At 39.7% G+C, this 16,605-nt stretch overlaps 1 protein-coding gene across 1 annotated transcript; it reads left to right on the top strand.

Moving 5' to 3' along the window:
- The first annotated feature begins 2 nt into the window (after positions 1–2).
- Positions 3–8,858, top strand: LOC135465656 (zinc finger protein 41-like). The gene is made up of 3 exons (XM_064742949.1): positions 3–308; positions 2,767–2,868; positions 4,606–8,858. The coding sequence occupies exons 1-3, from the start codon at positions 89–91 to the stop codon at positions 6,336–6,338; spliced, it is 2,055 nt and encodes a 684-aa protein (XP_064599019.1). The 5' UTR covers positions 3–88; the 3' UTR covers positions 6,339–8,858.
- The last annotated feature ends 7,747 nt before the right edge of the window (positions 8,859–16,605 follow it).

The raw sequence follows: 16,605 nt of genomic DNA, 5'->3' as shown, positions 1-16,605 counted from the left end.
AAGACGGAACATCGTAGCACAGAATATGACGCTTTTGAAAGATTTATTTACTTACATCGTGAACTAAGCGTCCCCCAACACGCTCAGAATGAGTGAGCTTCAAACTTCTGCTGTTGCGCAACCCACCAGTACAACAGTAGGGATTGGTTACAGCGACCATGAATACGAGAAGGCCGTTCATGTTTTGGTCGAACGATCATCTTCCAGTTCTACCCTGTCTCAAACCCAGAACCAAACATGTCAAGTGATTAATGAGGTTCAAGCCCAGAAAACCGTACCTCAAACGAAAGGTGATGGAGGAAAGCCAGGTTTGTCTTCCATAATGAATTATTCTTATGATTTGCATCATTAGATTTTTTTATAATGTTCAAGATAGTACGAAATTGCCCTGACGTCAGATATGGCAAACTTTTGTTCCGCTAAGGATCGCCCCAAAACAACATCAGAGTGCGCTCCATTTAAAAACCTGATGCAGTTGGTGTGGTAGTTTGTCGCGGCGTTTGGGACTAAAACTACCCGTCAAATACGTCTCCATGACCTGAAGTTTGCAAACACTTATGTTCCTTATCTTTTCACCTGTTGATTTATCGCAAACACAACGTCTATCACTTATTTCCTAGGCTGCATGGGTCTGAGTTTCCTTGATAATGCTCAAATGAAACGGCTTTACTGACAGCCTCAATATATATGACAAGGGCAGGTAACTGCATGAGATTTTTAAATGGACTGGTGGTCAGGAGCCAACCTTGTCAACAAGATTTTGCCAAACTGGAAATCAGAGCAATCTTGGACTGTGTTCAAGACAGCTCACATTGGATATGACTACACTGTGACTTTATTTTATACTTCTCACACATTTATGCCTAATAAAATGATACCTCATGTAACATGTCTAACAGAGGTCCATTCCTAAAAGCCTGGGTGTTTTTATAATCAAATTTAAAATCTCCATAGCACTTCCAACATTCTACTTGACATTTTTTCAATTGGCATGCCTTATCCAAGGGTGTTGCACCTTTTTTGGACCAAATTCAGCTGTAATGCCTATACTGTACTGTATTGATCATTTCTAATAGGGACAACAGAATTTTGAATTGATAACCATGTTCGCCATTTCCAACCTTTGTGCACCAGAATGGGGTATGGAGCCAACTATTCTCCATGATGTGAACTTTTTGTTTGTCCTGCACAGTGGCTGGTTGTTATCTGCCAAGAATAGCCTTCGTTCAGTTCCACACCAAAGAGTATCCCTCATGGAGAATACTCATCAAAACTTTGAGATGGCAAATATCGCTGTGTGTTCAAAATTTTTGCTCTGTGGCTCAGTCGGTTAGCACACTAGCACAGCGTAATGAACCAGGAGTCTCTCACCAATGCGGTCGCTGTGAGTTCGTCCAGCTCATGCTGGCTTCCTCTCCGGCCATACGTGGGAAGGTCTGCCAGCAACCTGCGGATGGTCGTGGGCTTCCCCCGGGCTATGCCCGGTTCCATCCCACCATAATGCTGGCCTCCATCGTATAAGTGAAATATTCTTGAGTACAGCATAAAACACCAATCAAATAAATAAATAAATAAATCAATCAAAATTTTGCTGGGTTTGTGTTTACAAATTGCCAATTGTGACAAAACAAAAGTGCGACCCCCTTGGCTGAAGATTGCCGATTGAGAAAAGGTTACAGAGGTTTTAAGTACTGATAGAAAAATACCCAGTGTTTTTTTGCCATTGCATTTTTAGTATACAATGTCTAGGCATCTCAGAAGTAGCCCAAAATGCAAAGTATCAATCATTGTAAGCTGTATCTCTTGTCAGGAGGAAGTGCCGCTGTTTTAGCTGATGTTTTGAAAGTACCAAATCTTCCAACTTCCTCCAGATTGCACAGCATCTCTAACACACATACAGCCCAGCAAGACAAAAATAATAATTGAACACAATAATAATAGAAACATCAAGGGGACATCACTCGCAGCATCACTTTGGAGTGTGGGCTGGTGACCACATGACAGTAGTGAAGTGGAATAGTACAGTGATTTAATATATACCCTAAATGATCTAAAATTTCATCCATGACTAACTTGCTCGATTTACAGTATTCTGTAAATGTTCTTTTGTTATGAAAATGTGACCAACCTCTTAATGTTTTTATTAAAACGCAATTGAAAGCACTGACTAGAACTAGTCATTTGAGCTCTAAGGTGCTGTGTTGGCTGTGTCATACTATTAATTTTCTACTATAACTCAGTCCCAAACATTCCGTGGCCAATGAGCTTTGGAGCATGCCTTGCCCAGCTCATGAGAAAGCAGCAGTAAAAATCTTGACATCGGTTGACCATCAAAATCTGGACCTTCCTTGCCATGAGCTGGGAGAGGTGCCCACCAACGCCAAGGGGACGTCACTCGTAGCCTTGTGTCCTCTCGCCCAGAATGTCAAACTTACATCATTAACCTTTTACTATATAACTATATAACATTTTATTAACCTTATGCTTACATTTGTTCCTGAGAAACGGAAGTGCTAATAGGGTACTGATTCATTTTAGTAGCGAGGCTTCACCTTGTGGCTGAAATGACTGACAATGCCTTAACTATTTAGCTTTACTCCTGCACCAAATTTATAGTGGTTTGTGGGGTGTCACATGGGTTGGCATGGAGAAGTGGGTACTTTGATGGTCATCATATAAAGTGAAAAATTCTTCTGTATGGCACTGAACAATAACCAAATAAGTGAATCCATGCTCATTAGTATTACAAGTATGTCTTTGTTTCAGATGGCCTGTTGTATGTACCAGAAGTACAGGATACTTTTTCCTGTGGTGTTTGTGGGAAGCTTTACAACAAACTCTTACCATTCCTCAGCCACAGAATACAATGTGAGTTATACTTTGTTTCCTTCAGAAAACTTGATCCTATCAGAAAAAGTAATGTTGTTTTCAAGGGAATTCTTTTTAATATTACTATAATTATCATCATTCTGGCTAGTGAACAAGATAAATTTAAAGAAATTAACACTGAGAGCTAGAAAAAGCCTTCAAAACCCTAACAGAGCTTTTTTTTTTGGAGGGTGGGTGGGGGGGGTGCGGGGGTGGTCAGTCAAGTGAACTACCCAACAAACACATTTTTAAGGATGCCCTAACTTGATTGTAACTACCATGGCTTTGTATGTTGTTACTATGTTTTGCCAGGGTAGTTATACAGTAAACTTTGATACATACAGTGCTTTGGTAGAAGAACTCCACTGGTTCTTGGCCAATGAGGTTGTACGTCCAAATCCAGTTCTTGTAGGTTCTGCTGCAGCTGTGCATCAGGAAGTTGTCAGGTATACATGTTCCCGCATTACAATAACAACAAGCGACATCCGTTTGTGAGATACCGTCCCTTTTAATATGGAAGAACAGAGTCAGTCTGCCAACTTCAGTCAGGGTTGTATATGGAATATCAGAATTAAGTAATAAACAGGGTTAGATGAATCTTGTGAAATGTGTTCATGGGTGGGTTTGGATGTTAAATATTGCAAGTAATAATGATATTAATTTTGCCCGTAAACACTAATACAGTCATAGTGAAAGATGTGTAAGTGGCCACACTGTGATGTGAAGCGGCAACATCATTTTGCACTGTCATGTCACTTGGTTGCTGTTAAGACACCACAGAGAATCTTTGTTTTACCTGTTACCATGGTTACATGTAAATGTAGTTCATGTTTTGTCACATTGCACGGGAAGATGGCCAGCTTAGTTTCATCCTGACTTATGACTTCGTTATACTGGTAAACATATTGATACGAGGGCTACTTTATGTCCATACTGGGGGGCCTTTGTGGCTCAGTTGGTTAGCGCGCTGTAGGGGCGTAATGACTCAGGAGCCTATCACAAGTCTAGTTCTGGCTGGCTTCCGCTCCGGCCATACATGGGAAGATCTGTCAGCAACGTGCAGGTGGTCATGGGTTCCCCCCAGGTCTCCTCAGTTTCCTCCCACCATATTGCTAGCACAGCATAATGATCCAGGAGTCTCTCACCAATGCAGTCGCTGTGAGTTCAAGTCCAGCTCATGCTGGCTTCCTCTGCGGTCGTAAGTGGGAAGGTCTGTCAGCAACCTGCGGATGGTCGTGGGTTTCCCCCATGCTCTGCCCAATTTCCTCCCACCATAATGCTGGCTGCCGTCGTATAAGTGAAATATTCTTGAGTTCGGCGTAAAACACCAGTGGAATAAATAAATCCCACCATATTGCTGGACGCCATCCTGTAAGTGAAATATTTTTGAGTACGGCATAAAATACCAATGAAATAAATAAATGAAGAATGTCCATACTTCTCCTATATGGGAAGGTATGCCAGAAACGTGCAGATGGCCATGGGTTTTCCCTGGGCTCTGCCCACTTTATTCCCACCATAATGCAAGCTGCCGTCTTTTAAGTGAAATATTCTTGAGTACGGCATAAAACATCAATATCATAAATAAAAACTATCTATATCTCCTTTAATCTTCTCTGATTGAGAAAGACACTATCGAAGATTTGCCTGGTACCATTACCAGTTGACTTAGAATTGGTTTATTAGAGTAAGCAGAACCATGTTTCATGACTTCAGATGACTCATTGTCTTTGACAGATGCTCAGCCTGATCGAGGTATGGCCTGTGAGTTGGGAGAGTCCTGTCCTATTTACTATCAACCATTCCGCTTACGAGAACACTACAAGAAAGTACACAAGCTGGATCTTCCAGACGGATTAAGACCACGGTCGTGTCGATCAGCTTACCGCAGGAAACCACCTGGAGGTAGCGGACCCTCGAAAGTTATCCCGGGAAAGAGACAAAAGTCACAAAGCAGGAGAAGGAGTAAGAAAAAGCAGAAAGAAGAGGCACCCGAGGAAGAAGGTTGTGATGGCACAGGGGAAGGTGAGAGTGAACTCACAGCTGCTGTCACCGTAGAGAACGCTGGTCATGAAATTGAAATTCATGACAATCAGGGTATGGCGCATAACTCTGATGTTGCACCCGACAACAGCAGTGCTGTAACTCAAGTTCAAGTCGGTCAGACTGCTCAAGAGACAAACATCATTCAGATAGAGACAATGGGACCAGATGGAAACATTTCCTACGACAGAATCAGTGTTCAGGTTTTACCTCAGGAACCAGAGCAAAATCAAGCGAATGATACCCAGACCATGCAAAAGTCGCCAGAAAAATCCACCACTGAAAAAGAACCGATGAAATCAGCCAAGGAGGACACGGCTGCTGTGGGGAGTAATAAGGAACTTGATTTTTACTTTTTGTTGGTAACGAGTATGGTGCGAGGAAGTTCGTTCATGTATGGAAAACAGTCGTTCAAGTGCTTACACTGTGACTATAAGACTTTCTGGAAACAGGCGTTCATCAAGCATATGAAGGACAACCATACAGACGTCTTGTCTCAGCACGAATTCATAGAGATGAGATCCACGGAGAAAAATAGTGACCAGAAGTTGATGAAGATGTCTGAATTTGTGGAACACCAGGCCGTGGGGAAGCGACGAGAGACACTGAAGACGATCCGAGTGAAGGACAGAATGGTGGATAAGCATGGCAATTACCCGTGCACCAATTGTAGCAAGGTGTTCAACAAATGGAGCTACCTCAGGAAACATATGAGAATACACGTACCCACCAAAAACTTCCTGTGTATTGAGTGTGGCAAAGCATTCAAGACAAACACCAGTCTGCAGCAGCATCTGAAAACTCATCAGAAAGAAGCATACACGTGTAGTGTGTGTGGTTTCAAGTCCAATATCAATGCGGCCATCCACGCGCACCGTCAGTTCCATAGCCAAGGGAGTGTACTCTGTGATATTTGTGGCAATGCCTACACTGACAAGTCAACACTTAACAAGCACAAGCGCGTTCACGATCCTAGCCGTCCATTCGGTTGTCCCTACCCAGAATGTACTTGGCGGTTTAAGACGGAGGTAATGTGTAATGGCCACTATCGGGCGCACACAAGTAACGCACAGTTCAAGTGCACGCTGTGCGGTTACCAGTTTCGTCAGAAGCACCATCTGCGACGCCATGAACGACAGACGCACGGCATACAGCATCTCAAGTCACGGCAAATGAGATCTAAGGCCAAGGTGGACGAGGAAGCACGCGCAGTGACGAACATCACTGTTCTACAGCCATCACTGGACCCAGGCCAGCTGCCAGATATTCTGATCCCTGTGACCGCTGATGCGGACGGCAATCCTATCCCTATAGAGTACAAAATGGCCAACCTGGGCTCCATGAACATTTCCTACCAACAAGTCATGCCAGCGGTGAGCACCTTACACAAGGTAGATGGTAACACAGTCTACATACCATTGTCCTAGTGTGGGTAATGTGAGAGACAGTTTGTTTTCATCTGTTATCTTGCAGCCGAGTGGGACAATCTCATAGCTTATCTTATGACAAACAAGATTATGTGTGCAAATATGTTAGTAAGAGAACACCTTTAAATAGTGGAAAGGCCATTTCATGCAGATTCCAAACATGGTTTTTATAATTTTCTTTACGTGTTTTTTTTTTACAGCGAATAAAATGCAAAGAAAGAAAATAACCATTGTGGTACTACTGTGACCCATATACACACATTGAACACGCTGAAGATCGGTGACATCACAGCTTCTTTTCTGCGGCTACTGTTAAATAGATTCTACCATTTACATTTTCACTTTGAATACCTATATAGATGTAGTACATTCATGTTGGACAGAGAAATATAGCAGTAAGAGTATGTTTAGAGGCTTAGTTTACCCTGGGCTCTTCGTGGTTTCCTCCCACCATAATGCTGGCCGCTATCGTATAAGTGAAATATTCTTAAGTATGTCATAAGACACCAATCAAATAAATACATAAATCAAATGTTTAGCAGCTTAAAAGATTCTGTGACATCAATGTGCATCAGATTGTTGAATATTGCCCAAAAAGTCCACCGTAGAAGATTGTGAATATTTGCATTATATTCACTGTAAAAAGACATACTTGCAGTCAGCACAAAATGACCTTTTAGACAATGGGCACTTAAATATTTAAAGGTGATCCGTTCTTTTAATAATAGTGTTGTACTGTTACAAAAGCTGTCACAATTTCTAGATATTCTGATGAAATACATACTGATTTTTGGGGGTGTTCTGTTTGTTTAGAGTTTCCAGACGGTTGAGATGCTTAGTATAGTGTTGCAATAACATGTAAGATCAGTGTTTACTGATTAAGACAAATTAAAGGTAGATGTGGTAGTAGTGGTCCAGATACCATGCATGTAATTAAGATCATCTTTAATAAGCTTACATTTCTCCTTGTTCTTGATATTCATACACGTGTACAGATTGAAGATAGTGTTTCTAATTATGATGTATGTATGTAGATATATTTAAAGAATAGCAAAGATGCAAACTGATAATGTCTGATTATGATGAAAACAGCAGTTTACGGTTCTGTGTGTTCTTCACAGAGTTTGTTGATTGGGAAGTCAATGGTTTGACCTTGTTTTGATCATTCATTTCCTAGGTGTCGGTGTTCTGGGGCTCGTTTCACAAAGCGCGCATTACATTACGTGCATGTATTTACCATGGCGACCAGTATTGTAGGTGTTACGTCTTCATGGTAGTTACATAAACATAGCGCTACGTGTGCTTGGTGAAACGGGGCCCCGATCTTTGAATGTCGAAAAGTCACTTTATACTTCACTATTCTTCATTCGTTCCTAATGTGTAGAGTCAAAAACAGTTTGATATCTTATAACATTAGATGTTTATGAGTTGATAGAATACATCATTGAAAAGGCTGTTTCACCTACTCTGGATGATAATATCTAATTTTAATTTCAATACCTGCGGTGAAGTAATGATTGAATAGTAACAAGAGATTGACATCTTCAAACGTTTCAGTTGCAATTCATGCCTCACAACTGTGTGATTTGATAGAATACACACAAATGAATACAAGATTGAAAGTGCTGGGACAGTCGAGGCTGGACGATAATATCTGAATTTAATTTGAATACCTGTGGTTAAGTAATTATTGAATAGTAACAAGAGTTTGACATCTTTAAATGTTACAGTTATATTTCATGCCTTACAACTTTATGATTTGATAGAATAGCTGTAAATAAATACGACATTGAATAGTTGGGGATGGTCGAGGCTGGATGATAATATTTAAATTTAATTTGAATACCTGTGGTTAAGTAATTATTAATCACTTGTGTGACAGTTGCAGTTCATGCTGTTTATATGATTTTGATAGAATACTTGTAATGGTAAATGAAAACGGCATTGAATCGGCTGGGATGGCCTCCCTTAGATGACAAAGCGCAATTTTAATTTGAATAGCTTTAGCAAAGTAATGATTCAGTAGCCACAAGAGTTTGACATCTTAAAACATGACAGTTGCTGTTCATCTCTTTGTGAGCCATAAAATAAATGTATATGAGATTGAGGAGGCTGGTGAGCTCTACATTGTACAGTACATGGACGGCAGTTTAAGTAATTATTAATTAAAGCACTGTATTGTTGAACCATTGAGAAATCATACTAATCAGGTTTATTTGTGCAAATTTCAATTATTTATTTGTGTCAAATGCTTATTTGCATATTTGGTTTGATATTCTTGTTGATCTAATTTGATTATTTTGACTTTGTTCTGTTATTCCCTGGCATGTGAACGTGTAACATGTGGGTACATGAAATGTGTGTACACATGTGTAATGATTAAACGTATACAATCTGAGATAAGAGGGGCTTTTTGTTATCTTACTGGACCAACTTTCACAAAACTTAGTAAATCAGATTTCTCAAAGTTCATGTAAATAATGTTGAAATTTTTAGGACTTGTACCATAATCCAGACACTCACACTATAATTGTCACTGTGACCTAGATTGATACTTTTTGCCCCCCCCCCCCCCCTACCCCCCTCCTTTTCTGGCTTCATGTTTTAACTCATGAATTTCAGTTTCGTCACTTACAGCTTTCAACACACAACTTTCACTTCAGTTCACCGGCCCCGATAGCACGGTTGGCAGAGCGTCCGCTTCGGGAGCGGTAAATCCAGGGTCAATCCTGGGTCAAGTCACAACTAAGACCTTAAAAGAGGAAATTGTAACTTCCTCGCTTGGTGTTCAGCATAAAGGGTTGACCCGTATCAGTATAATGGCGGTGCGGCTTACTTGTCTTCGGTAAGTCGTCTCAGTGAAGCAGCTCTAGATAAAAGAGGGGTGGAAATCCGTCTTGCAACAAGGAGGCTCATTACATGCACTCAAAGGATTCCTTTGTCTTCATATGACTGAAAAATTGTTAAATACCACGTTAAACCCCAAGCACTCACTCACTCTCTTAAGCCCCACTGTCAGACATTACTGGCTTCAGACAGTTGAAGATCTCTGCTACTGTGGATACCAGACCGTTGACCAACAATGATATGTTCAAATCCAACCCTTGCTGGTTTGACTTCGGTTCTAAGTAAGCTTTTGTCAGGAGGTTGGTCAGGTATCTGCTGAAGGTGGGTGGTTTACTCTGGTTTCTTTCACCCATATACCAGACTGCTGGCATGCAAGTGAAAAGTATAGCATTATATATATATATATATATATATGTATATATATATATATATATATATTCCTCCCACCATAGTGTTGTATATATATATATATATATAGCTGCTGTAAGCTGTCTTAGGACTGAGGTTACAGACAGAAATATAAAGTTTGTCCTGTGACCTTACAAAATCAAAGAGCATCAGGTCATAAATTAACACTGTACAGTCTACATTTAAAAGATTCAGATTTTAAAGTATATGTTGCTTGCATTTCGTTTGGTATTAAGACCATATTTCTTTCATTTTCAATCAGGCATACGTAAATCAAATGGTTTGCCGTGTTACATGACCGTATTGTTCTCTGCTGAATTGGCCCTATAAAACTGATTATGTATACTTGACATTTCAGTAAATTACTTGTCAACCTGCGGATGGCCGTGGGTTTCCGCCGCGGGCTTTGCCCGGTTTCCTCCCACCATAGTGTTGTATTATATAGATGGTTGATATTTATATAACAATTAGTTGTTCTGAACAGTGTAATTGTTAAATCTGGTTGATCGTCTTTTAGGTTAAGCGATAGGGAACACCATGAAATTGTACGGCCACTATGGTGTTTTTGATTTGGGTGGTATGTTACAACACAGAGTTGTATATCGTGCTTTTCGGTAGGTGATATCTAACACCATGTTACCCTATACGATGCGAGTACATGTATACCATCGGTTGTTCATTTTTCTGTGCAACGCTGTGAAACTCTATGTCGATGGTGGTTCTTTAAGTAGGGCCTATAGGTCCCCTACGGTTACCCAGCGGGCACCATAGCTTTGCACCTCTTCTGTTAGTCCTTAAGAATGATTGTTCTGCTTTAAACTTTGGTGAAACAAAGTTGTTTATCTTTGTTCATGCTAAAGGTATACATTTTGGTGATATTTGACAGAATGAAGTCGTATATTGTTGTGATTTTGTTATTTGTGGTACTCGATTATCTTGTATTTGGCTTTGAATTGGCGATATTCAACCTCATGACGCTGTATATAGTTTAATGTGTTTTTGTTAACAGTGATGAGTAAACGAATCCCTCCGGTTTTACGTCATACTTAACAATTTTTCAATTACATGACGACGATGAGTCATTACAGGCGTGTGTAGGCCTACATATACTGTCTTCTTGTAGCAGGGCGAGTCCATGCTGGCAAGGTGCTGCCCCCCTGAAGTATCATGTCTTCATACTGGCTTCCTGTCCGGTCGTACGTTGGAAGGTTTTGCAGCAACCTGCGTATGGTCGAGGGTTTCTCCCTTTCTCTGCGCGGTTTCCTCCCACCAGAATGCTGGCCGCCATGGTATACGTGAGACATTCTTGAGTACGGCGTAAAATACCCAACAAATAAATCAAAAAATATAAAAATACATAAGGTGTCACATATTAAGATTAGATATTGCGTAAGAGTTCAAGCTTATAGCAGCCCAGCTCTCCAACAGTACGTGGGAAGGCCAGCAATCTGCGGATGGCCGTGAATCTGCCCACTTTTCCTTCGGTGGTTTACTCCAGTATCTTCCACACAACTGACCGCCATCGTATATAAGTGAAAAGTCATGAATACTATGTTAAATACCTGTCAGATAAATAGATAAACAGGACTCTCTTGAGTCTCCAAAAACTACTACATGTATGTATTATGGTCTGTTTCTTTTAGGGAGTCGCATATATTCAGCTGTCTGTAAAATTAGTGATTCTCGCTACCAAATTTGCATTTAATCAGTGACACGTAACAACCCACATTGACATGTTGAAGGTCTATATTATTACAAGGAAAATGGATTCAGAATACTTTTTCTAATTAATAATGTTTAACTCCATAAGCTTAGTTTCGACACCAAGAACTCATTGCCTCGGGTGACGTTATAATCATTCAACAGCAAGTTGCATGCTGTGAAATCGGCGTGGGGAGAAATTTGTTTTGATAATGGCTGCACCAACAAACGAGAGGAACAAACGTTATGCGGTAACACAGCCTACACTACTGCCTGTGCGAACAGACTACATGGCTTTAATCTCCTAACATCCATCTCTAAATTTACACCGCCGTTAGAACATATACTGCAAGAGATAAAATAAAATTCATTTATTAAGGTTGTTTCATGCTAAAGGTGGTAAACTATTTCAAATATGGCAATGTCAGTAATAGGGTTGAGCCAATAGCAGTTTCGGTAATTGATGTCACCCTCCGTCAAAACACAATGAACTCCACCCAACATTCAGCATGCTACTGGTTTTTTAAAATAATTCTGACGTCTTCCAAAACAATGTGTTCTTGATGTCGAAACTGAACTTATGGATTTTGACATTATGAATTAGAAAAAGTGTTCTACACAGTCTGGTTGATTCAGCAGTGTCGAATTTTTGGGGTCGGATCAAACATATCCAATCATTAAGAGATCTTCGACAACTTGTGATGAGACCAGCTGAAAAAAGTTCATGTATAAACAAACCTTCAAACACCAGGAGATACAACCAATCTGTCAATCCAAATAAACACTGATAAGACAGTTTAAAGCCCGTGGAATGGTGCGTGACTTGAATTTCAAAGCCAAAAATTTGGCTTAAAGCTGTTAATAAGCTACCAGCTGAAGGAAATGCCTGTAAAACTTTGTATCTACACTTTGTAGACTCGTTATGCGATGCAATATTACTGTATCACAGAAAATAAAAATAATCTACAACGAGTATAGATCTTCCAGGATATTGCTTCTTCTTTTCTTCTAATCTAACCATTACTCTGTAAAGTGAAATTTGTATGTTGCTTTATTGAAAGTTTAATTACATGTAATATTTTTTAGGATTGCTCGAAGTCCAATACTCAAACGTCTATTGCATTGTTTGTTGCAGAGAATTGGTCTGTTCATTTATAATTCTTTCTATCCTTTAGATGTTATCTTTCAAATACATGACTGCTGGTTTGTTTAAGAGAAATTCATTTCCATGTTTATAATATTAATACTGTAAACAGAAAAGTTTACATGTCTTTATTTGGTTCATAAACAGAGTTAATAACACAGGCATGTAATGTTTCTCAACAGCCCATTTTAATACAAAGATCATGATTTAGTGGCATGATCAGAGTAAACAGTAATATAGTAGATTATCTCCCCTTTTCATACTACTTGTTTTTTTTTTTTTTTTTTGATTGGTGTTTTACGCCATACTCAAGAATATTTCACTTATACGACGGCGGCCAGCATTATGGTGGGTGGAAACCGGGCAGAGCCCGGGGGAAACCCACGACCATCCGCAGGTAGCTGACAGACCTTCCCATATACAGCCGGAGAGGAAGCCAGCATGAGCTGGACTTGAACTCACAGCTACGGCATTGGTGAAAGACTCCTGGGTCATTACGCTGCGCTACCCAACTGAGCCACGGAGGCCCCTTTTATACTACAAGTTTATATTTATGTAGCACGGACTTGTTTCTGTCCTGAAAAAAAACCTTGAATGTTTTATTTTTCATATATATATATATATATATTTTTTATGGCATTATATTTTGCAGCATATTCTTAATCCTCAAATTCACAGCAAGTACAGTAATACAATCTACCAAAAGATCATGAGAACATCCAAACTGGGAAAACAGGGTATGTTTGAAATCGCTTTTTTTAAAATGGACTGATAAAATAGTTTCATGTTAGAACTAACATTAAACTTAAGATATACAAAAAAACGATAAAAGTCCAAGCCTTGATGGGTTCCAGTCGAACTTTACAAAATATTTTGGATAAAATTGGGAGGTTTTTAGTTCTAATTGTTAATTCAAGCCTCCAAAATGGAGAGTTACCATTGCCTTTCAGGCAAGGTGTAATCACCTGTCTACTAAAATCCAACAAACCACATCATCTGTTAAAAATTGGTCAATATCACTTTTAAACGTAAACTACAAACTTATCTTAAACTGCATTTTCAAACAGAATTAAATCTGCTTAAAAAGAACTGATTCACGAAGACCAAAATGGATTTATCCCAGGAGGGTAATATATGTGAAAATATTCGTGTTATATATGACCTAATGTTTCAAACCAAAGACAAACAAATCCCCGCACTTTTATTATTTACTGATTTTGAAAAGGCCTTTCCTGGACATTTTTAAATGAAGTCATAAAAACTTTTGGTGATATGATTCAAAATTGGGTTAATGTACTATAAGGATGTAAGCATTTCCATTATTTAAAATGGGCATTGTCATCATTTTTCGAGGTATCGCGTGCATGTAGAAAAGGCGATCCAGTTTCACTATAACTATTTTTACTTTGTGAGGAACCGTTAGGAAAAAGGATTCGAGAGAATAAATCTATCAGAGGAATACTTTACAATGATACTGAATTTAAGGAAAGCCAGTACGCTGATGATACTGATAATACACAGTTAACCCTTGATGGTTCAGAATTATCCCTCAGAACCTTATTAGAATGCCTAGACCTATTTTATCGACACTCGGGGTTAAAAATACATGTGATATTTTAGGCAGAGCAATGTCCATTTAACGGTTACGTTTGCCAAACATAGGACATGCACATGTAATGGTTTGGTTTGCCAGACAAAGGACACGTTCATGTACTGGTTTGGATCAGCAGACATAGAACATGTACGTGTAACGGCTTGGTTTGCCAGACATAGGACATGTAATGGTTTGGTTTGCCAGACAAAGGACACGTTCATGTACTGGTGTGGATCGCCAGACATAGAACATGTACGTGTAACGGCTTGGTTTGCCAGACATAGGACATGTAATGGTTTGGTTTGCCACACATAGGGCATGTATAAGTAACGATTTGGTTTGCAGAACAAAGAATATGTTCATGTAATGGTTTGGTTTGTCAGACACAAGACATGTACATGTAAACAATTAGTTTGCCACACATAGGACATGTACACATAATGGTTTGGTTTGCTAGACATAGGATATGTACATGTAATGGTTTGGTTTGCCAGACATAGGACATGTACATGTAATGGTTCGGTTTGCCACACATAGGACATGTACATGTAATGGTTTGGTTTGCCAGATGTAAGACATGTTTGTGACATGGTTTGGTTTGCCATACATAGGACATGTTCATGTAATGGTTTGGTTTGCCACACATAGGACATGTACACATAATGGTTTGGTTTGTCAGACATAGGACATGTACATGTAATGGATTGGTTTGTATGTATGTGTGTATGAAAGCTTTAACGTCGCTTTCAACAATATTTCAGTTTTATCGCGACAATCATGTAATGGATTGGTTTGCCACACATAGGACATGTGCTTGTATTGGATTGGTTTTCCAGACATAAGACATGTACATGTAATGGTTTGGCTTGCCAGACATAGGACATGTTTATGTCGTTGTTTGGTTTGCCAGACATAGAACATGTACATGTAAAGGTTTAGTTTACCAAACATAGGACATGTACATGTAATGGTTTGGTTTGTCAGACATAAGACATGTACATGTAAAGCTTTAGTTTACCACACATAGGACATGTGCATGTAATGGTTTGGTTTGCCAGACATAGAATATGTACATGTAATGGTTTGGTTTGCCAGATATAGGACATGTACATGTAATGGTTTGGTTTGCCAGACGTAGGACATGTTTATGTGATGGATTGGTTTGCTAGACATAGGGCATGTACATGTAATGGTTTGGTTTGCCAGACATAGGACAAGTACATGTAATGGATTGGTTTGCCAGACATAGGACATGTACCTGTAATGGTTTGGTTTGCCAGACATAGGACATGTTCATGTAATGGCTTGGTTTCCTAGACATAGGACATGTACGTGTAATGGTTTGGTTTGCCAGACATAGGACATGTTCATGTAAAGGATTGGTTTGCCAGACACAGGACATGTTCATGTAATGGTTTGGCTTCCTAGACATAGGACATGTACATGTAATGGGTTGGTTTGCCAGACATAGGACATGTTCATGTAATGGATTGGTTTACCAGACATAGGACGTGTATGTGTAATGGATTGGTTTAACAGACATAGGACATGTACGTGTAATGGTTTGGCTTGCCAGACATAGGACATGTTTATGTCATGGTTTGGTTTGCCAGACATAAGACATGTAATGGTTTGGTTTGCCAGACACAGGACATGTAAAGGTTTGGTTTACCAGACATAGGACATGTACATGTAATGGTTGGGTTTGCCAGACACAGGACATTTACATGTAATGGTTTGGTTTGCTAGATATAGGACATGTACATGTAATGGTTTGGTTTACCGGACATAGGTTGTCAATTCTGTCCTTGGTGCGGTCAGCAGAATCTGGGCCATGTTTCGTAAAACCCAGATACGTAGAGATACGTCCATGTAACTACCATGGCGACGTAATACCTACAGCACTGGGCCCGCTTGTACGAAACATTCCTAGTGTTACAAGCACGTAACTACAGTGGCAACCAGCAATGTAAGGATTATGCCCCGATGGCCGTAACATGCTCATAACGTTAAAAGGGCTTTGTACCATGTACTCAACGCTACTTGCGCTGTGTGAAACCGGCCCCAGCCCTCTGTCAGCCCTCACAAAGGCATCAAAGGTGAAGGCCATGCAACAATTACACCGATAGCTTGAAGCATTTCCTATTTCATTAAATCCAATTTCTTGTACGATTTATGGACAAATTACGTCCATATTTCGACTGACTTTTGAAAGCTCTGTTAAACAAGGACACTGATCCCTGTTGTACAATAGGTGTCCGTTAAGGTCAATATACAACATAATACCAACAGTATTTCATACAATGGTGATGACCAACCGGTAACGCTAAGCATGCTTTGTGGAATGCCGCAGTACTGTAAGCATAATGTTACCACTGTAGTTACATGCTAAGATCTCTTTGTAAAAAGAACTCCAGCACTTGTAGGCGTCACGTTGTTGTGGTTACACCAGACACGGACATTTTGCTCTGGATAATTAATTTTGCCAAAAGCTGTCATAACAGCAAAATGTCCCCTGATATCAGCCAGTTGAAGAAAAGAATTTTTTTTATGTAATTCATTCATAACAGTGA

The sequence above is a fragment of the Liolophura sinensis genome, chromosome 5 (genome assembly GCF_032854445.1).
Source record: "Liolophura sinensis isolate JHLJ2023 chromosome 5, CUHK_Ljap_v2, whole genome shotgun sequence".
Taxonomy (NCBI): Eukaryota; Metazoa; Mollusca; class Polyplacophora; order Chitonida; family Chitonidae; genus Liolophura; species Liolophura sinensis.
The sequence above is the reverse complement of the archived record's forward strand: the minus strand, read 5'-3'. Positions and strand labels throughout refer to the sequence as shown.

Coding starts and splice junctions, on each gene's coding strand:
- LOC135465656 (XM_064742949.1), top strand. CDS start 89: ATGAGTGAGCTTCAAACTTCTGCTGTTGCGCAACCCACCAGTACAACA. Junction 309..2,766: donor AGGTGATGGAGGAAAGCCAG/GTTTGTCTTCCA, acceptor TCTTTGTTTCAG/ATGGCCTGTTGTATGTACCA. Junction 2,869..4,605: donor CCTCAGCCACAGAATACAAT/GTGAGTTATACT, acceptor TGTCTTTGACAG/ATGCTCAGCCTGATCGAGGT.